The 20,941-nt window shown below is 49.0% G+C and overlaps 1 protein-coding gene across 1 annotated transcript in view; it reads right to left on the reverse strand.

The window, feature by feature from the left end:
• Positions 1 to 4,109: 4,109 nt before the first annotated feature.
• MAPK1 (mitogen-activated protein kinase 1) overlaps positions 4,110 to 20,941 on the reverse strand; it is an 83,108-nt gene continuing 66,276 nt past the window's right edge. The window contains exons 7-9 of the mRNA XM_075534686.1: positions 11,616 to 11,725; positions 9,395 to 9,520; positions 4,110 to 6,094 (exon numbers count right to left, since the gene is read on the reverse strand). Coding sequence (XP_075390801.1) covers positions 9,404 to 9,520; positions 11,616 to 11,725 — 227 coding nt within the window. The 3' untranslated portion in view covers positions 4,110 to 6,094; positions 9,395 to 9,403. The remainder of the gene's footprint in view (positions 6,095 to 9,394; positions 9,521 to 11,615; positions 11,726 to 20,941) is intronic.

Genomic DNA, 20,941 nt, shown 5'->3' on the forward strand with positions numbered 1-20,941 from the left:
CACCAGCTGGCTGAGAACTTCTCCTCCATTGCCCCGCCTCCATCATTTGCATGACTTCTGCTGCATCCTCTTTGCGGCGAACCCCCATGTGGCGTTGCCGGTCTTCCGTGACCTGGGTTTCTTTCTCCAATTGCTGGGGCCCACCTGCCTTGATGGTGTTTGCTCCTCTGTGGTTTGCATCGACTGTTATTTGGGGTTCCCATGGCACAGCTGACTCATCATCCAATTCTGTTTCTTTGGATTCCGGCCAACCACTGATCCTGGGAGCCGAGAATAGCTGGCCATCTTCCCTGTGGACGCTGGCTATTGACCTCCGTAAGCCAGAAAGAAGCCTGCTGTCCTCGGCTTCCATCAGTTCCTGCAGCTAGCTGAGTCAAGAGGAGCCGCTGGTCCCACATCTGCCACCTCCCTCTACAAGCCATGGGAGCCATCGCCCTGCTAGACACCTCTCCGAATGCACGTCTCTGCGCCTCACCGACTTTCTCAAGAGAACCCGCCTTAGACCGCAGACGAGTTGGTCATGCATTTATCTGTCAAGAGCAGGGACCCTCCTTCCGATTTCATTTCATGAAAGGGCGCTGGTGCTAAAAATATTTGAAACTTTGAATGCCACTGCCGGGACGCTGAGACTTTTCAAACCGAGTGTTTCAGTTCTTGAAACCACCATTTCCTGGTGGCCACGCCACATTTCACATAACAGAGACTTCCCTGGGGTCTCGCTGGAGCACCCTCAGGCTTGGCTCCCATGCAGGGGCCCAGCCACAGAGCCAGCTTTCCTGAGTCCCTTGCTCCAGTGCCCAAGGACCAGCAGCACTGGAAGCGAGGGTCCTGAAACATGGCGGCGTTCTCAGGTTGAGACAGAAGGGGATTCAGCCCCCTGGAACAGTGCACCCCCCCCCACCTGACTGCACATTGCCTGTCCATGCAGACACCTAGTCTTCATGTTTCAAAAGCCTTCTCGTGAACCTTTAGGCCCAATGCTCTCCTCTTGTTTGAGGGCCAAGTTCCCACCCACTTCAAAGCTGACCGCAGATTTCTGCTATTTCTGGGTTTACTACAGGGGTGGCATTGATGCTCCTTCTGGCCAAGGAATTCAAGACTGGCCTCAACCTGTATGCCATCAGCTGTCACCTGGACCTTTCCAGGCCGGTCTCCCAGTCTAAGCCTCTGAGCTGGGCAGCCGTGCTTCCTCCCCTGGCCCAGGCGGTGAGGGGTGAGCAGAGGGCTGTGTGGTAGCTGTCCTCTATCAGGGCACCCCAGAGTTGAGATTTGCAGAGGGGAGTACCTGGTGATGAGAAAGGCATTACATGTTGGTGGGAAGGTTGTGTGTGTGTGTGTGTGAGCCCACAGTACCTTCTCAATCCCCCCCCAGCCATGCAATCTGATTAGATGTACACTGGCCATTACCCACGTACCTTTTCAACCCATGCTTGCAAATCAACCTGGAGACCTTGAGGACCAGACTCAACACAGGCCTTCCGGACTTGTCTTTGAAAGGCTTCTCCCCCTTTCCCTCAAGACTGGAACTTTCAGGGACTGACCAAAAGACAGGGACCTTCCCTTGGTAGGACCCCACAGGGGACTAGGTCAGTGTTGGACTCCCTCTGAGTGTGGACTGCTGAGGTCACGGGAAGCTAAGCACAGAGCCACCTAACTGCTTCTTCCCCTGGGCTGTGGAAGATGGACACAGTCCCATCCTTCCTCCCTTTGCTAGGGCTGCCACCTCACCTCATGGCTTGGCCCATGCAAGGAGTCCTTCCAGCACTGATTCAGTTCCCGGTATAGCCCTGCAGCTCTGCTCACCGTGGGCCACCCCTATTCTCAGTACACCTCCAACTCTTGCTGTGCCAAGAGCCGTTTTCCAAAGAAGCTGGGCTTGACACCTGATGACCTCCCCCCGCTCCCCACACTGGGAAGTGCCTCCCCCTACCACACCCCTGCCATCCCTCAGCTCTTGGCACAGGCCACGTGGTTCATAACCACCTCAGTGACGCAGCCCAGCTCTCTCAGGTCTCTGTGACCTAGCCTTACTGACCTGTCCAGCACCCCAACTCTCCCTCCTCCTCCGTAAAAGTCCATCGCCCAATTTCAGCCGAAATAGCTGTCACGAGGCCCCACCTTGCCCATTTCCCCCGTGGAGGAAAGTGAAATGCTTTTAGTCATCCTTACAAGAGGTTCCCTCGCTTCCCTTTGTCACCTAGGCCTTGGCAGGTCCTCATCCAGGTTCCATCACCCTTGCTCACAAGCTCCTTCCAATCACTCTCACGCCTGCTCCCCACCTGACGCTCTTTGGACACACCCAGACTCCTCCCCTTTAGCCCCTTGCCCTGGGCAGGTGTTACTCCGCTCAGGGGGCTTGCTCTGGCTCCCGTGGTTCCGATGGTGAGGAGCTCCTCACGAGTGAGGCAGGGATGAGAGTCCCATGAGGATGTCAACAGCTCTCAGTCGGGTGTGGACGTAACCAACAAAACCCGCCAACTTCTGGCTAGACAGCTTTGCTCTGTAGTCTCTGAGAGAGCGAGCAGTGATTTCCGGCAGCAGGCGCTTAGTGGTGCAGTTCAAAATGAGACCATCTTTACTGGGTGCCAGGGGCGGAAACAAAAGAGGTGACAGGCAGTGCCAGAGTGGCGGGGTCTTTCTACAGCACTGTGTCAGAACGCTCGCCACCATTTCTGCCTTATAACCAAGCGGTCACTGAGTAGACGCCAACTCCTGGCAGCCCTACAGGGCAGAGGGCTGCTCCCTGGTTTCCAAGGCCCTCCATCCCATGCTTAATCGGCTGCATTACTGAGGCTTCTCCTGTCCACAAGTCGCTGAATAGCATCCCACAGTGACAAGGACACCCGCATGGTTTCCTTGTGGGACAATGGACTGCCCAGGCTCGGCTCTGGGGCTGGGCTGCTGACACACAGGCCCCCACCCCTGCGCTGCCCCTGCCGCCTGGGCGGCTGTCCTCACTCAACACTACAAAGAGTTCAGTTCATAGACATGCTTATTTGGGAAATGTAATACAGGACTAGGCAATTTTGCATTTTCACAGATAAAATTGCAAGCAAACTCTACATGCACAGCACTTTGTTATTTTGGGAATACAGGGACACAAACGATTCTGTGTTGGGTTTTTTTTTTTTGCAGTTTTTTTTTTACAAGTCAGGTGCCATAAACATTCAAATGATCCATCTTTTAAAAAGCACGTTTACAACATCAAAAGAATTAAGATGAAATATAAACCTTTCTACTTACATTTTTTATACAGATTAACCAAATCACCAATACCACAAGTGTTAAATTGTAACAATATAAAGGAATAAACATTCAGATTCATAACAAAATCTCCTTTTAACACTTTTTTTTTTAAAACTTACCATGATACTAGATAATCTATGCAGAGTTTGGGGTCCAATACCAAGAAGGCACCAGCAGTACAAAGCAATTACAAAGCAGTTTCAGACCTTTCTTGAGGGCCCTATCTACAGGGGTAAACAGCACACACACAAAAACAAAACAAAAGCCCCAAACAAAACAAAGGCAGCGAGCTTGAAGGAAACCAGGTGGCAACCCTGGAGCCCCTGCCGGCTCCAGTCTTCCCGACCCGACCCGAGGAGCTGTTTCCATGGTTTACTCTGCTGCTCGCTGCTCTGTGGGTGTGCCGCGTGTCAGATGCCAGCCTAACCACTGTTGAAAGCATGGATGTTTTAAAATCTCTCCGCCAGAGGATCGCTCAGGTTTTTCTTTCAAGACCACTATACTTACAAAAATATTTCCCTTAAACTCGGGATTGCTCCAAAACCATGGATTTACAAATATAAAAGTAGATGGAGGGACCCAAGCCACGTGTGCATAATTGTCGCAAATGCGCATCCACAGACTGTCATAGCATGTGAGAGGGACGGCTTAACTGTGGGGCCACAGAAGCACACCCATACCCAACAGGGTCTCCTGCGGGGCTGGGTGTCAGGTGGACTAGGGTGTGGGCAGTCTGCCTTAGTGGCCTGCCACAGCTGGCTTCAGGCCAACCCCGCCTAACCTTGAGACCAGCAGCGCCTTGCCTTGCGAGCTACCCCGTTGCACAAGGCTCAGAGGTCAAGGATTCCCTCCCTTGTTGGATGCTCGCTTCACATGAAGGGAACATGTGGGAATGTTTCAATTGGGAAGTTTTGCTTCCATTTCAGATACCAAAAAAAAAAAAAAAAAGTCATTCGCTTGCCAGCATGTCTGCGTCCAGTGACAATGGAGGTGTGCCGTGTCCCCATGTGTGTCTGGATGACCCCATCTGTGTGTTCCTGGAGGTGGATGCACGTGTCTCTCACACAAAACAGCCACTACTTCTGGCGGGCCCCTGGAGCCTGGTTTAAGAAAAGCTCCGGTCCCAGGCTGCAGCGATCTTGGAGCACCCTTAGTGCCGTCTGGCCAGGCTGAGTACAGAGTGAGTGGCAGGAAGCGGATGGAGAGCTGGCCCAGTCCCCAGGCGCTTACACGGTTGCAAACGGACACCGAAACAACTGCGCTCCCCTTGGAAAGTAGTAACTGCCAAACTCTGTTAAAGGGGAATGGGGTCTGAGTACCTCAATTAACAGTCAAGCCCTCCCCACTCTCGTCTCTGCCGGGTGGTAGTTTGGGCACCCCACTGAGCCTGGCTTGGGGAGCCTGCCTTCAACACAACCAGGGACCCCCTGCCTAGGGTGCTTGTGCTTCGTCCTCAGGGCCTCCGCCTCTGATGTTTCAGAAGGCAGGCTAAGGTGGGAGACCTGGGGCAGAGGTGGGACCTGACTGCCCTTTCACACACTGCACCAGAGGAAATTACCACCGAATCTTTTGTGACCAGGAAGGTAGAAGATGCATGTTTATTTCCGTGAGTTACAGATTCGCAGGCAGTCTTTATATATAACCCACTCACCACCGCTATCAAAAAGCAAACAAGAAAAGGACTGCTGAGAAACGGGAAGCTAGACACAGGCCGGGCCCTGATTTCCGTGGAACACGACGCAGAGGTAAGGAGAGACGGCTTCATTTCCGCCACAGGCACGTGGCACTGGGACGGCCGTCTGCACAGGAAGCACTAACAGTCATGCGAGGGTACAGTGATTACTGAACAAGGCAAAGTTCTCACCACACAGAGCAGTGGGGGCTGGGGGGCGCCACACCAGTGGGCGCTGAACACCAAGTCAGTTCCGCAACACGCCGCCGGGAGGAGCGGCCACAGTGCATGGGACTTGGTGAGCTTTGTCAGACGGTCTGGACGCAGCAGAACCAGAAATGCTGGAAGGTGCTTGACGACGCAACAGTGCTTCACGTCAGGTGCTCATGAAGGCTTTGTTACAAACTGTTCAGAGTGTGGGTCGGGGAACGGGCTGAAGTGCTGACATGCTGTGTAAGAGGAGAGAGTGGGGCACTTCCTCGTTGAAAGACGCAGTGGTCTGCTCGAGTCAGCAGGCAGTGAGTGCCAGGGGAGATGACACGCACGGGACACCGACACTCAGGCCGGCTACAGTGCACATCTGGTCCCGGGGTCTCCCTCTCTGAAGGGTGCAAGGCCACAGGGAGCCTGTACATGCTCGGTACAGCCAGCACTTCCTTTTGTTTATAAAGATGGGGGACTTTTTAAAAGCCAGGCCAGAAGCATAGGCTCTCTCAGGGTGTGGGGAGTGGGCTGGCGGGTGCCCTCAGTGGGCACTGAGGTGGTGGCCTGTGCGCGTGCACTGGTACACTGGTGGGAACCTTCCCTGGTGCGCAGCAGAACCAGAGCCCAGCTGGACGCCACCTCCCTGGGAGAGTGAGAGAGAGGTCAGTGGGCGGGACGGGGCGGCCTGCGGAACCACGGCATCTTTCAAACCAGAAAGTGATTAGTGACAAAAGCAACGGTAAGCAGTCAGTGCACTGAGCCCACACTGCCACAGGTCACTGGTGGTGACAAACACAGGGGCCGGGGTAATTCTCTGGACTGAGAAATTCTCTGAAAGCATAAAAGCCACAACTACCAGAAACCACCCCTCTGAACGGCTCAAAGGAGTCAAGATGGGAAAGCCGAGACGGGCTGGGCGAAGAAATGGGAAGAACACCAACACCTAGGATGTCCCATCCGCAGAGCCCCGTCCTGTTGAGAGAAGAGAGAAGACACAGGTGACACGCTTTACACCATCGGCGTCAGGAGAGCTGATGCAGGCCACAGGTTTCAGCTCTGCCCTCCCTCACAGAGGTCAGGCTCAGAGGTGGTTCCTCTAGCACCTACCACACCCACACTCCAACTCACACACACAGTTTCTCTCTCTCTCAACACAATCACTGACAGCGGGACACCTTCAAGGTTCCCCAGGTATGGATGTCCACCTAAGTCTGTGGCCAACACATGTCTGAGGGGGTCTGTAAACTCATACAGAAACACTGTCTGCCTCGTTCTAGCCCATCCCCTTCTCTCTGGAGGGCCAGGGGCCTGCTGCCCAGAGTAAGTGAGTGGCCAAACAAGGGTCTGCTGCATGAGGGAAGCTCTGGGAGGGCAGGCACCCCAGAGGGGGTCTTGGGGGGCAGGTGCTGGTCTGACAGTAGCTTGCACTTGCTTTCTACACCTGGTCCCCGCTGGTCCTCTACGCATGCACGCAGCTGCAGGGCTCCAGAACCCATTTTCATCCAGAAAGATGGCATCCCACGCCCAGGTGAGTGCCCCTGAGGCTGGGTCCGTATTTGAGCAGGCAGGGAACAGGCCAGCACCAAGTGATGGCTCTCTCACCTAACCTGCCCTGGGGGATTGTTGCCCCACTCTGGGAGAATTGAAAACACAGGCCTTTAGATTATGACTGATGCGATCAGTTGGCTGTGACAGGCTGGCTGGATGACCGGCGTGGAATGTTCATGGGCAAATGCCACGCTGTCAGGTTGCTAAGCACCCGGACCCCTCAGAGAAAGGGGTCCTGGCCCTGAGGTGGGGTATGGAGGGGAAGGGCTCCCCGCCTGCCCAAGGTCAGCTGGCAGGGAATGGAAACTGCCCTGAGCTTTATCAGTGAAGAAGCAAGGCACAGACTAAGCTGCCCAAGGGAATTCACCGAGGCAGAGGGGGAAGTGGGGGCCCTGGCAGGAAGACCTAGGAGCCCTGTGGGTCAGAATAAGGCCAGCAGCAGAGGATCAACAGTGTCTAACTTTACCCTGGAAATGCTTCTAGAAGGGGCCCCTCAGATCGTGCAGGCTGATCACTATGCCGAGTCTCCAAGATCCACTATCCCCCTGTGAATGAGTAGTTTCCAGATCTCTCCCTCTGCAGCTCACCTTGGGCGGGCCACGAGAGCCCGCAAGAGAGTCCTGGTGACTGGCCTTTCCCTCTGGCCACCGTGAGCTATATCCCCATGTTTGCAAGTGTCGGGGGGGGGGGGGAGGAGGGTGTGTGCAAAGGGGACCTGTGCTTTCACCTTTGTGGTGGCTGGGAACCCAGCAGAATTGTTCTCTATGCTTGTGAATGAGTTCTGTCAGTCTTTCCAGAAGTAGTGTCTCGTGTTGATGACTAAATGACAGCAGTCAGCCTGTGTGTTGGCAACTTACTTTGAAATGTAAGAGTAAACAAATACAGAAGAAGCACTGTGGACTGCTAGGCAGACTAGAGAGGAGAGAGTACACGGTGGTCAGAGCGTGAGTGGCTCAGAGGAGCTGGGAAGGCATTACTGAAAGGATGCCGAGAAGCCTGTCTAAAAGCTCACACTGAGCACTGGCCCCTGAAGTGAGGAGCCACAGCTCTCCACTGGGGTGGCCCCCACCTGGAGTCTTGGAAGGGGTTTTGATCCCTGCCTGCTGACACTGACTCCAGGGGTCACCTCAAGAGGGACCGCTTCATGGTGTGTTGTCTAGTGCCTTCCAGTGGCCCCTGACCCCAGAGGTTCCCTCCCACATTTGAAGTGCCATATGAGCCCCCAGATGCGACACAAAGCCTGGGTTCCCCATGACTGCGTGCCACCCCACCCCACCAGCAAATATCTACTTGCTCTCAAGATTTGAATGCAAATTGCCACTGCTTCCTTCAGACCTGGCCAGCACTTGGGAGTCCCTGACCCTTAAACCCAAAGCTAGGCCCTTCTAGGAGCAGGGTCACCCACGTCTGGCCCAGTTCCTGGGATCCCGCAACACATCCCTCCCAGAGTTCCCATTGCTCACTATCGAGCTGCTAGACCTGCATCCCAGGTATTGAGTGCTCAGTGCAGAGTAAGCGGAGGGTGAAAACCAGACCCAGGAGTGCTGCCCTGTCTGTGGATCTGCCTCTGGCAACTGGGCTGGCAGCCCATTTCCACCCTTCCTTTGTTCTTAGCAACAGGGGGCGGAAGCCTGCAGACCCAGCTAGCTGGCCACTGGTTAGAGCCCCTTAATGAAGTGCTGGTAGGAACAGGCAGGTTTCCTTTTGTTTCTGCTTCTGAGACACTGTGCAGGATGGTCTGAGTTGTGCTCGGCACCATTGGCAGCAGGTGCCACTAGGTGAGGGGCAGTAGAAACTCCCCCTGGATACCCCTCCTTGAGGTGACAGCAGGCACCCAAGCACTCTCACTGTGTGGTCATCAAAGGACCCACCCAGGTCCCCACTATGCTCTGCTTTGCTCCTTCTGCTGCAGGTGGACGTTTACCCACTCATGACCAACCCCATGAGCACATTCCGGATACCAGCTGATAGTACTTGAACAGAGAGACCCATGCCTCAGACGGAGCCACTGCTTCCAGATCCCAGTTAATACTGGGAAGGTGGGACGAGAGAAAATGGAATCGAGGTCGAGCAGATGTTAATTTCCAATGAGCACTCATGCACCAACTGCTGGGGCTGAGCAAGTCCACCTGCTGTCTCTACGTACAGCCAGGGCCTTGTCGCTATATCCTACCCGAGACCCTGCTGCCGCTTCTAGGAAGTCACCAGCTCCTCTGGGCTGTTTGTGTACTTTCTCATCAACTGCTGCCTGCCTCGACCTAATGCTACTTCATGGCTTGTTTCTAGAGACTTAAGGTCAGTCCCAGTCTCCCACCATAGACAGTCTGAAGTCAAGATGTGCACCACTGGCCTGTGAACACGGGCTTTCTGATCTACGGAGATGGCTAATTTTCCCACTGCACCTTATGCCCTGGGCTCCTGTCAGTCCCTCAGCCACAGTGCTGGTCCAGCTGTCTCCCTGGTCTGACCAGGCACAGTGCCCGGGCCTACTGCACGTAGCATCTGTTGTGCATTCATGTAAGTTGGTTCTAAGTGTCTGAGGCTCTGCAGGAGACAGCGGAGCCACTGCTGCTTTAACGCCATGCCACCGTTAACCCATCCACCTCCTGTGGTCGTGAACTGTGAAGTCAAAAGGAGTGGAGGGTCTCCCTCTTTCATTATTAGTTCCCTTCTACATGGCCCCCTCATGAGGATTTGCTGTCTGGCGCAGCAAGTTCCTAGTACCTGTCATGTTTAAGATCTGTATCCCGGCTGGAATCTTGCAGTCTCTTCAAAAATGAGCTCTTTAAGTTTTTCCTTGGGCAAGTCATCCAGTTCCATGTCAAACTTGAACGGTGCTTCAGCGATAGGCTTTAGGAGAAAACCACACAGTTTGCTGACAAATGCAACACGAGTTAAAGGCACGAATTTCCTGATACGTAAAATGACCAACACAGCAAATCACCCACTGTCTCGACGTCAATTCGAGACCATCAATCTTCAAAGGAGTGTCTCTTCTTTCTTCCTTGGAGATGTTGGTGGGTTTGAACCACTGACCTTTTCACACCAGCCCGATGCTTAACCCACTACACTACCAGGGCTCCTTGATGACAGCTCATGTCGATGGCCAGTAGGCTGGGATGACGACGGCAAGCACCACTGAACTCCTTTCTCAAGAACACTTCACAAAGACTGGGAGAAGTCCACTGCAGGTGCTCCCTAAACTCAACACAAACCCCACAGAAATGTCCACTGGACGCTTCAGGGTACTAAAGGTGGAAAGGATAAAAACTGGCCTGAAATTGAAGGTTGGGGGGTATGTTATCATGGATATTCTCTCTAATAAATAACAGAGCATAGTATCTTTATCTGACAGTATCTTATGGAGCCATTAGAATTAAGATGAACTTAATTCAAAACAGATTCATGCCCTGGAATGCTCATGCTCCTGTGAAACAGGATGGACCCTGTTTTATTTTAGAATTTTCAATACAGAAATCAAAAATTGGGAAGAAACTATTTCAAGATCTTGGTTAACAAGATTACAAAATCATCTCTTATATTTTTCCCTGTTAATTTTTCTTTTAGTTTTTTAAACTATGGACACTCACTCCACGCACAATCAGAAAATTCTCTCTTTACGCCTAAGACTCTCCAGACACATTCAATGACAAAAAGGGAAATTAAAAAAAGGGAAATTAATAGTTATAGTTTGATCTTAAAGGTCCATAAATGAATAGAATATTATATGAAATATAATTAGGTTAGCAGTTCAAACCCACCAGCTGCTCCCAGGAAGAGATGAGGCTGTCTACTTCCATACAGATCGCCAGTCTCAGAAACTCCGAGTCAGAAGTGAATCGATGGCAGTGGGTTTAATGAGCTCCCCCCCCCCCCCCCACACTCCCAGATCTACTCTCCTGTTTGCCCCACTAGGAAGGGAGAAGCTGCGGCCAGCTGAAGAGGGTTCAGGTGCATGGGAGGACACCCAGCTGGCTTTTGGCGAGGTGGTTCCAGGACTGAGATTTAGCACGTACCACCTCTCCTAACCCTCCCGCCACTTACTGGGTCAGGAACTGATGGGGTCACCGAGGTTCAGAACACCCTCTGCTCAAGGGCTGGTGAGAACCACACTGCGCCCCCCGCCTGTAGTCTGTGATGAGGATGGTTTCCAGGACAGACCAGTGGGGGCACATGAAAGATGGGGATGTTAATAAACACAAGGAGCTTCAAAAAATTGTTTCCCATGAATTTCTGAAGCCTCTTTTGTGTTTCTTCTGTTTCTTTCACTGATCAGGTTTTCAGTCTTTATGGTTGGAGTTTCCTCTCCCTTTCATTTGCATCCTGCATTTTAATATGCCTTCCTGCTGTTTTCCCTCTTCTGAACAGAGGCTTAGTATTTACACATATGGATCTGAACTGAGCTTATCAAACCTAGCTTCAAAACTGAGCTTCAAAAACCTCCAGAGAACATTAAAGCTGAAGCCCCCGGACCCACTAACCAGCAGCAGCTTCCCCGGGAGGTCCCGTGTGATCTGAAGAGCTGGACTTGACACTCCTCCTCCAGAACAGGCTTCCCTGTGTTTCCATCTCTAGACACAAAGCTGGGCACGCTGTGGCATCTTCCCCTGACCACTCCCCACCCCAGCAGGAAGCTGGGCTCCCCCTCCTCTTCAAGGCCTATTAGTGCCTCCCCGAGGTCCAGCCCTGTTGCAGGCAGCCTGGAGGGAGTTTTCTAAGCTCACTGGGAGGGGCTTGTGGGGAGGGTGACCAAAGATCCCCGCTGCATTCTTGGCACTAACCCTCCGGACTGAGGAAGTGGGATATAGGTTTGTTGGGGGGTGGGTGGGTAGGGGGGGGACCATGCATGCAAGGTGTGGTGCCAGGCCCCAGGGTGACCGTGAGGCTCCTCTGAATGGGCCAATGCCCGCAGCACACATCGCTGCGACATGGTCAGGCATCTTACCTCATCACTCGGGTCATAATACTGCTCCAGATATGGGTGGGCCAGAGCCTGTTCTACTTCAATCCTCTTGTGAGGGTTGAAAGTCAACATCTTATCCAGTAAGTCCAGAGCTGCAAAGGGAAATGGTTTACAGTGTGAGAAGCAGAAGGAAGTCATGGAATACTCTCTACTCCCTATTGAAGCAACTGTCTTCACAAAGCAAGCAGGTAAGCACCTTGCAGGCAGAGAGGGAGGAGAGCTGGCACAATGAGTGCAGATCACCTCTCTGAGCTTCTCAACCAACCAACCGACCACCCTAGCCCCCATACTCGATAAGGGACCAGCCAAAGGCCACAGAACTGAGAGGCAGAAGAGTCCGTCTAACCCAGACGGCCCTTCAAGGCCTGGGCTTGTCCTACATCACTCTTCTGCTTTGCTGGTAGAAAAAGCTTTACGTATACATACTTCTCCCAACTCGACTCTAAAACCAAGCTTGCAGCGGCCAGGGTAGCTCTTGGCATACAGGCAAGGCCTGGGTTTCAGGTAATAGGAGAAAACAGTTGTTGGCCCTCTGTTCTGACTGGAACCTCCTACTCCTTCCAGGACATACCATGGTCAGCTTTCTAGCCCGACTCTGCATCTTAAGAGTCGTACTTCAAGGGCAAGGTAACAGTCCTCACCACAAAGAGGTTAGCACTGGCGTGTCCTTCATGTAGCGTGCAGCAATAGGGGGAACTATGGAAGCTGTCTGACTTGTTGGGGGATAGGGGTGGGGCAGCGAGCGGGCAGAGAAGGGTGAGTTAAAGAAAAGTTGGTTCTGTGAGCCTCTAGGAGCTTGTGTCCAGGCACTGTCTCAAGTCATAAGGATGACGCTGGGACATGGCTCACAGTGGATAGAATGAGGGTGAAGGGAAAAACAGCTGACAGGTTTCTTGTGCTTAGTATTGGGGAGCATGGCAGGTGTCATAAACACATGGTAGAAAATAATTATTGCCCTGGAAAACATGTATAGTGATGGGCAAGTCCTTGAAAACTGTCGTCTGTCTCATCAAATTTTTCTTTAAAAAATAATTTTATTGGGGTCTCGTACAACTCCTATCATAATCCATCCAACCATTGTGTCAAGCACATTTATTGCCATCCATCATTCTCAAAACATTTGCTTTCTACTTGAGCCCTTGGTATCAGCTCATTTTCCCCCTCCCTCCCTCATGAATCCTTGAAACTTTATAAATTATTATTGTCTTGTCTTACACTGTCTGATGTCTCCCTTCACCCACTTTTCTGTAGATCCTGGTGACTGGTTTCCCCATTTTACTCCACTTTCCCCTTACCTTCCTGGTGTCCCTACTCTCATTATTTATTGGTTCTGAGGGGTTTATCTGTCCTGGATTCCCTGTGTTTCCAGTTCCTATCTGTACCAGTCAGTGTACATCCTCCATTCTAGCCAGATTTGCAAGGTAGAATTGGGATCATGATAGTTGGGGAGGTGGAAGCATTTAGGAACTAGAGGAAAGTTGTATGTTTCATCATTGCTACACTGCACCCTAACTGGCTTGTTTCCTCCCCGCAACCCTTCTGTAAGGGGATGTCCAGTTACCTACAGATGGGCTTTGAGTTTTTACTCTGCACTCCCCTCATTCACAATAATATCATTTTTTTGTTCTTTGATGCCTGATACCTCATCCCTTTGACACCTCATGATCACACAGGCTGGTGTGCTTCTTCCACGTGGGCTTTGTTGCTTCTGAGCTAGATGGATGCTTGTTTACCTTCAAGCTGTTAAGACCCTAGATGATGTATCTTTTGATAGTCGGGCACCATCAGCTTTCTTTACCACATTTGCTTATGTACCCGCTTTGTCTTCAGCAATCCTGTCGGGAAGGTGAGCATCATGAAATGCCAGTTTAAGAGAACAATTCTTGTATTGAGGGAGAACTTGAATAGAGACCCAATGTCCACCTGCTACCTTAATACTAAACCTTTAAATAAATGCACATAGATCTATTTCTGTATCTCATCTAATTTAATGATTCACGGACAAGTAGGTTTAAAAAATTGTCTCACTGAAGCAAAAATGCAGGTAACAAAACACCAGCCCTGTACACGTACAACTCAGTGAGACTGTTTCTGTGCACCACAGGGTGCAACCCCAACGACAAGGTTTTCACATGATCCCAGAACCATTCACAGAATACTCCTTACAGGCAAAGACAGCAAGACTTCATCTTGCAGACTTCAGACATGTCAGGAGAGACCAGTCCCTGAAGAAAGACGCCACACTTGGTAAAGCAGAGGCGGTGAAGAAAGAGAAAGGCCCTTAAGGGAATGGACTGACGTACTGTATGCAAAGACGGGCTCAAGCAAAGGAACAATTGTGAGGAGGGCAAAGGAAGGACAGGGCAGGGTTTTCTTCTGTTGTACATAAGGTCACCATGAGTTGGGACCAACTTGATGGCATCTACCACCACCAGAAACTCAGGGTCCCTAAACCTGAGCTGTCCCCCTGTCCCTCCCTCTGCTCGTGGGGCTGACAAGCCACTAATAAACAATGGGCCTTATTCAGCTTCCTATTTCATATACTTGGGGCTCGATCACACAATGTCCTTTTGTGAGTGACTTCACTCAGCTTATGGCTCGTCCATGTTGTGTAGTGTGCGCCAGGCCTTCTTGGATCGCTGAAGAGCAGCCATCGACACGCAGATGAAATGGTGTTTCTCCACTGTCTGTTGGTAGGCCTTCAAGATTATTTCCATCTTTTGGCAACTGTGGAAGAGGGTGGTGATGGAGCCTGGGGTACAAGTTCTCAATGCATGTGTGCTTTCAATTCTTTGGGCTTCAGATCAACAACTAGGATTGATTGCTGGGTAACATGATCATTCTTTTACAGGACCCACCAAACTGCTTTCCAGACACAATGAAGTCAGGAAGGCACAGGCCAGTGCTACACGGAACATGGCTAATGTGTGTTTACGGCCTTTCCCCTGGGCTGAGCTTCAGACTGCTGTAGTTGGAGACATGCCACAATCCCTACCCTAGCCGTCCTTGTCCAAGATTGCTCACAGACATTTCCCCAGGGACTTCCTGAAGAGGAGACTGAAGGTCCTTTAGTTTTTTGTCCTCTCAGATACTATCTCAATCAGGAAAAGCCCAGGAGAACCTGGTCATAGTCAGCTTCTAATGGCATAATTTCTAACCTATCGGTGTTAAGCAAGGAAGCACATTAATGTTGTATACTTACAGTTCAAGCATTTTTCAACAGACCTGCTAGCTCCTTAAAGTCTACACCTTTAAACCAAAGGCCAAGTGTTATAAAAAAGACAGCTTCTCCTCTGCTCCCTGCAGAGACACCAATCTCCAGCCTCCTTTTATGCAGCTATTTCTGCCCCCCCCTCCCCCCGGGCACTGTTCCCTGGGTGATCAAGGCATCACTCAGTGGAGCATGAGGCACAGAGCTAGAGCCTTTGCAGGCATTTCCTTGAAGGGAAAGTAGGAGGCAGGGATGACTCCAGGTCCTGATTCTCTCTGCTGTCCCCTTCTCTATAGCTTCAAAGACCTAAGCAACAAGAAATCTGACCTCACCAGTGTCCTTGGTTTTGTGGACTTCTTTCCATCCTGGCCCAGTCCACACAGCAGATCGTAAGTGAAGTGCGCAGCATTCACTGGGCCCAGCCCGCCTGCCTGACAGACGTCTAAGCTATGCAAGTGCAGCCTGTCACATTCACCTTCAATGCTAGAGGCAGCAGAGTAGCCAGAGATTCTGTCCACAAAGCTCTGCCTCTTTCATCTCAGGACCCTCTGGCATCCTTAGCTACCTGAAGAGCCTGGTGAAAAGGAGGTTAGTTCAGCTTCTGACACAGATCCTGAATACGCTGTGTGTGCTGGTCAGTTTGCCACTGAACAGGGAAAAGAAGGTGAGACTAGAGGAGTAACATCTGCTGCTTGGTCAGGGTCCCTCCTTCTCCAGTCGATGTGGTCTGTTTTCGACTTTACGTACGTGGAGGAAACATACAACCCCTGGATGTATCTTTAGCCTAAAAGTTTCACCTAGGTGCTTGAATCGTAAGATCTCTCTGTGGGTAAACGAAGTGGTGTTAACAAACCCAGGGACAAGGGAACAACAAGTGATCCAAATCAGTGGTGAGGAGGGTGTAGGAAACTTGGTAGGGCATGATCAAGGGCAATGTAACCAAGAGGAATTACTGAAACCCAAATGAAGACGGAGCATGATATTAGGACAAGAGAAAAGTAAAAGGAAATAGAGGAAAGAGCTAGGAGGCAAAGGGTATTTATAGAGATCTAAATAAAGGCATATACATATGTAAATATATTTATATATGAGGATGGGGAAATAGATTTATGTGCACATATTTATAGGTTTAGTATTAAGGTAGCAGATGGACATTAGGCCTTCACTCAAGTACTCCCCTCAATGCAAGAATACTTTGTTCTCTTAAACTGGCATTCCATGATGCTGACCTGCCTGGCACAATCACTGAAGACAAAGCGGGTGCATAAGCAAATGTGGTAAAGAAAGCTGATGGAGCCCAGCTATCAAAAGATATAGTGTCTGGGGTCTTAAAGGCTTGAAGGTAAACAAGCGTCCATCTAGCTCATAAGCAACAAAGCCCACATGGAAGAAGCACACCAGCCTGTGTGATCATGAGGTGTCATCAAAGAACAAACAATGCTATTATTGTGAATGAGGGGGAGTGCGGAGTGGGAACCCAAAGCCCATCTGTAGGCAACTGGATACCTCCTTACAGAAGGGTCGTGGGGAGGAGATGAGCCATTCAGGGTGCAGTGTAGCAACAATGAAACACAAGTTTCCTCTAGTTCCTAAATGCTTCCCCCTCCCACTCCCACTACCATGACCCCAATTTTATGTTACAAATATGGCTAGACCAGAGGATGTACACTGGTACAAATAGGAACTGGAAACACAGGGAATCTGGGATGGATGATCCCTTCAGGACAAGTGGTGAGAATGATGATACTGAGAGGGTGGGATAGAAAGGGGGAACTGAATACAGGGATCTACAGACAACAGAAAAGTGGGTGAAGGGAGATGTAGGACAGTGTAAGATATGACAAAATAATAATTTATAAATTATCAAGGGTTTATGAGGGAAGGGGGAGCGGAGAGGGAGGGGAAAAATGAGCTGATGCCCAGGGGCTTATGTCGAGAGCAAATGTTCTGGGAATGATGAGTGTAACGAATGTACAAATGTACTTTATACAAGTGATGTCTGCATGGGTTGTGATAAGAGCTGTATGAGCCCACAAAAAGAAAGAATTCTGTGGGGAAGAAAAAAGAACAGAGTTGTCATTGAGTCCACATACTCAGGATGACTTAAGTACGTACGACGTGATGTCATCCTCACAACTATCAACATGTTTAACTATTGTGTGGTTATCTCACCGAGTCTCCCTGCCCCTCTGCGTCAGCAAACACAGTGTCCTCCTCTAGTGATCGCCCCTCTTGATGATGGGTCCCCCAAGCAAACACATCAGACCATGCTGTTCTCATTGCTTAATTTTTTTTAGAAACAGATTGCTGGGCCTTTCTTCCCAATTTGTTTTTGTCCAGAAACTCTGTTGAAACCTATTCACCTCAAAACCTATTCACCTCACTGGTACAGGCGAATAGTTCCCCACATCCCAGCAACATGTAAGTCACCATAGTATGACAGAGCATATACACCCTGTAAAGCCACGTACAATTAACGTGGCTTCAAAACGTTCCTGGAAATATGTGATTAGACTAAAGGTATCCGTGAACCTTTTGGAGTCCCTCTGTACTTATGTGCAAGAATCACCATCAGGCCCTGGTGGATTCTTTAGAAGTGGAGGTCAGATGTGCCTCCTCCAACTTTTTTCTTTGATCAGTTTTGATACTAACCATCTTTCCCAAGGAATGCTCTACTTCTTTGCTGGGTGCAGCAATTCATCACAATGGCTGTGAGCTTACAGACAATAGCTACAATTATGTAATTTACTAGGGAAGTTAACTAACTGCAATTCAAGATTAAAAAGGTTATGAAGGACTGCCGGCAAGATGGCAGCCTAGACTGACATACTATATGAAGCATCTACAGCAAAAAAACTATTGTAAAAACCTCAAGCCCTGAATCTCTGAAGGAACACAGAATAAAAAGATTGAATCCATATACACGGAATCGAGTAAACTAGCAAACTATGCTGGCTAAGCAGCTTTTTGTGAGTTGCCGGGCAATGTGGGAGCCCCTTCTGCTGTGCTGAGCAGAGTTGTGACAAGCGTCTGTTCTGGTGCATCCAGCAAAAGGGGTAGGCTGGGTGGGTTCTCATACTGTACAGAAGCTGGTGTGAGGGGATTGAATCATTCAGGTTCCCCATGGTTCCCAGGTACACAGATTAGCCCACATATCTGCATGCTCTATATACCTGCATCATCCTTCAAAGAGAAGAAAAAGTTAACCACCAAGTATCATAGGGAAGTGAACGAGTCCCAGGATAAGCAAGGCACTACTAAAGAACAATACAGTTGGCAGCTTCTCTTTTTCCAAATCTTTCTAAGCCTACTAACAGCCATTGCATTTAAAACAGCCTGGTCCTGGTACAATGAGAAACACATCGATCAAACAGAATAACCCAGAAATAAATCTACCTACCTATAGAAAAAGTTTTTGACAAAGGACCAAAATACATTAAATGGAGGAGAAATAGATTCTTTGGCAAAAATCAATTAAAAAAAAATCAATTTCCATTTGCAGAAGATTGAAACAAAACCAATAACTAACTATATGAAAACAAACTCAAGATGAATTAAGAGACATAAATGTAAACCCTAAAGCCATATAATCAATGGGGGTGGGGGTTAGAAAAAAGGACAAACTTAAGGATCCTAATGTAGGGCCTAACACACTATCAAATACTATGAAACACAGAGAAGACAAGACAGATGGTGTGTGTGTCCATCCTAAAGATACCTGTTTGCATCAAAAGATTTTACCAAGAGTTAAAAAAAGAGGGAACCCAGATACTGGGGGAAATTTTTTAGCAATAGTCTATCAGTCCCTCATCAGACAAGGGACCAATATCTAAAATCTACAGGAAACTTCAACACCAGAACAAGAAAAAAATGAATAACTCAATTTAAAAAAAGGTGGGGGGGAAGAGGACATGACAATTCACCAAGGATAACATTCAGGTGGCCAACAAACGTATGAAGAAACGCTCTAGGTCAGTAGTCATGAGATGCAAATCAAAATAAGGATGAGATAGAATCTTACTCAGAATTGATTGCAAAGTTCAAAGCAGCACAAAACAGCAACTGCTCCAAATTCAGGCCAAAGTGACTGTGACGCTAAATCCAATATGAAAGCAATACAGTGCTCTCAGCCTCAGCCAGCTGGCAGCATGTTCTTTTATGGAGTACAGGAACAGCCTCAAATTGCTGCTTCCTCAGCCCTGCCCTTCTAATATGTGTGCATGAGCCACTCGAGTTCCCTCCCCTCTCTGTCATCTATAGCTTCCCCACTGCTACACTGGACAAATTCTGTTCAGTGTTCCTACATGGTTTCTTTTACCTAGTGGAAAAATTACGTATTATTTCCTCCAATGAATGCTGCTCATTAGTACTCTCCAGGCTATTAAAACCCTTGCATGTAGCACTTTTAATAATATTTGTAATATACCTTTAAGAAAGCCTGGTAGAGCAAACAGTTAAGCACTTGGCTACTAGCTAAAAGGCTGGCAGCATTTCACACCAATTCTTTTGAAATTCATTTTGCTGTGTGAGTGATGATCTAAACTGGTTTTCTTCCAAACAGCGTCTCAGTGATCGCAACACCATCTGTTGAGTAACAAGCTTTCCTTCCCCCACGGGAGTCCAGACTCCTTTGAAGACAAAAACGGACAATGCCACTCAAGGGATTCAGCAATAAGCATCTGTGGTGATGGAAAATTTTGGAAAAGGAGAGTGGGTGAAGGTAGGTACAATGGAGTGAATGTAGTAACAGTAAACCATAGACTTTAAAATTATTCAAATAGCAACTTTGGGTTATATATGTATATAAAATATATGTGGTCTTACAAAAACAAGAGTGAACATAAAGGCAAACTCTGAGAGCTGCGGACAGGGGATGGCAGGGAGGTGGCAGCACTTCCTCTTGTGTTCACAGAGTGCCCCTCACCTGGCCCCTAAGCCCCTCCTCGAAGCACTCTATCAGAAACAGACTCTTTCAAAACCAAGTGTGAAGCTAAGTAAATTGCCTGTGGGAGAAAGCAGCCTTGGGAGGACACTTGGAGAATGGATGTTTAGAAACATTTCCATCACTGCAGGATTCGGTTGCCAGAATTAAGCAACGTTCTCCATATCTTCTTTACGACTTGGAAACAGACCTTTCTAGCTCTGAAACAGTTTTTTAGGCAGCAGAGTACCTTAGCAGAAGTATGCTGGGCCCAAAAAATTCAACTTCTTCAAGTTGCTGTACAAGAGCTGTGTGACATCAAACAAGGAAATGACTGCCAAATCTTGACAATAAATCTTTGTATTATTGGTGGATGTAACTAAAAATAATGTGCATTTGGATTTTGGAAGTACTGTCACTGGATTTACTGATCTTTGTGACACCGTTTTCCATAAAGGCAGCCATGGAAACCAAGGATGATGAGATCTACGCTCCTACCCTTGAACACAGTAAGTAACCAGCATGCTCCCACCCAGTGCAGCATGTCCAAGTCACATCATGTCCATCTGACAAAATAGCATTAGTTGTTGTTTTAGAGAAAGCAGAAATGTTCTTTGTAGCCCGAGTAAGCACAGATAAATCAAACATATTTTAACATATTAACATCCAGTATTTTAATACTGTTAGCTATTATCTCATTGAACCAATGTCAAAGTTCATGACTTTAACCTAAGGAGATAAAACTATCAACTCAGAGATGATGGTGAGCTACCCACAGACCAAGGAAAAGAAGAGGAAGACATCTACTGACCAAGAAGTCTTAAATATGCAGTTCTGTTAGGCATACCCTCTTCTATAGAACAGCTGGTGGGTTTGAACCATCAACCAAAGCAGCAGAGCCCTTTAACCACTGTACCAACAGGGTTCCAACATGTTATTTAAGTACCTTTATAACATGCTTGTATACAAGTCAGTCTAACCAGTAGCAAGCAACCATGATTCATACATATAAAGTTCTATGTGAAAAATTTGCAATAAAAATACCCATTTTATCATTGAGATTAATTAATTCACAGTGACCTTATAGAATGGAGTAGAACTGTTCTCATGGGTTCCTGAGATTCAACCTTTACTGGAGCTTATATCTTTGCACTGCTTCATCTTTCGTGGCCAGTG

This window comes from Tenrec ecaudatus, chromosome 16, assembly GCF_050624435.1.
Source record: "Tenrec ecaudatus isolate mTenEca1 chromosome 16, mTenEca1.hap1, whole genome shotgun sequence".
In the NCBI taxonomy this organism is placed as follows: domain Eukaryota; kingdom Metazoa; phylum Chordata; class Mammalia; order Afrosoricida; family Tenrecidae; genus Tenrec; species Tenrec ecaudatus.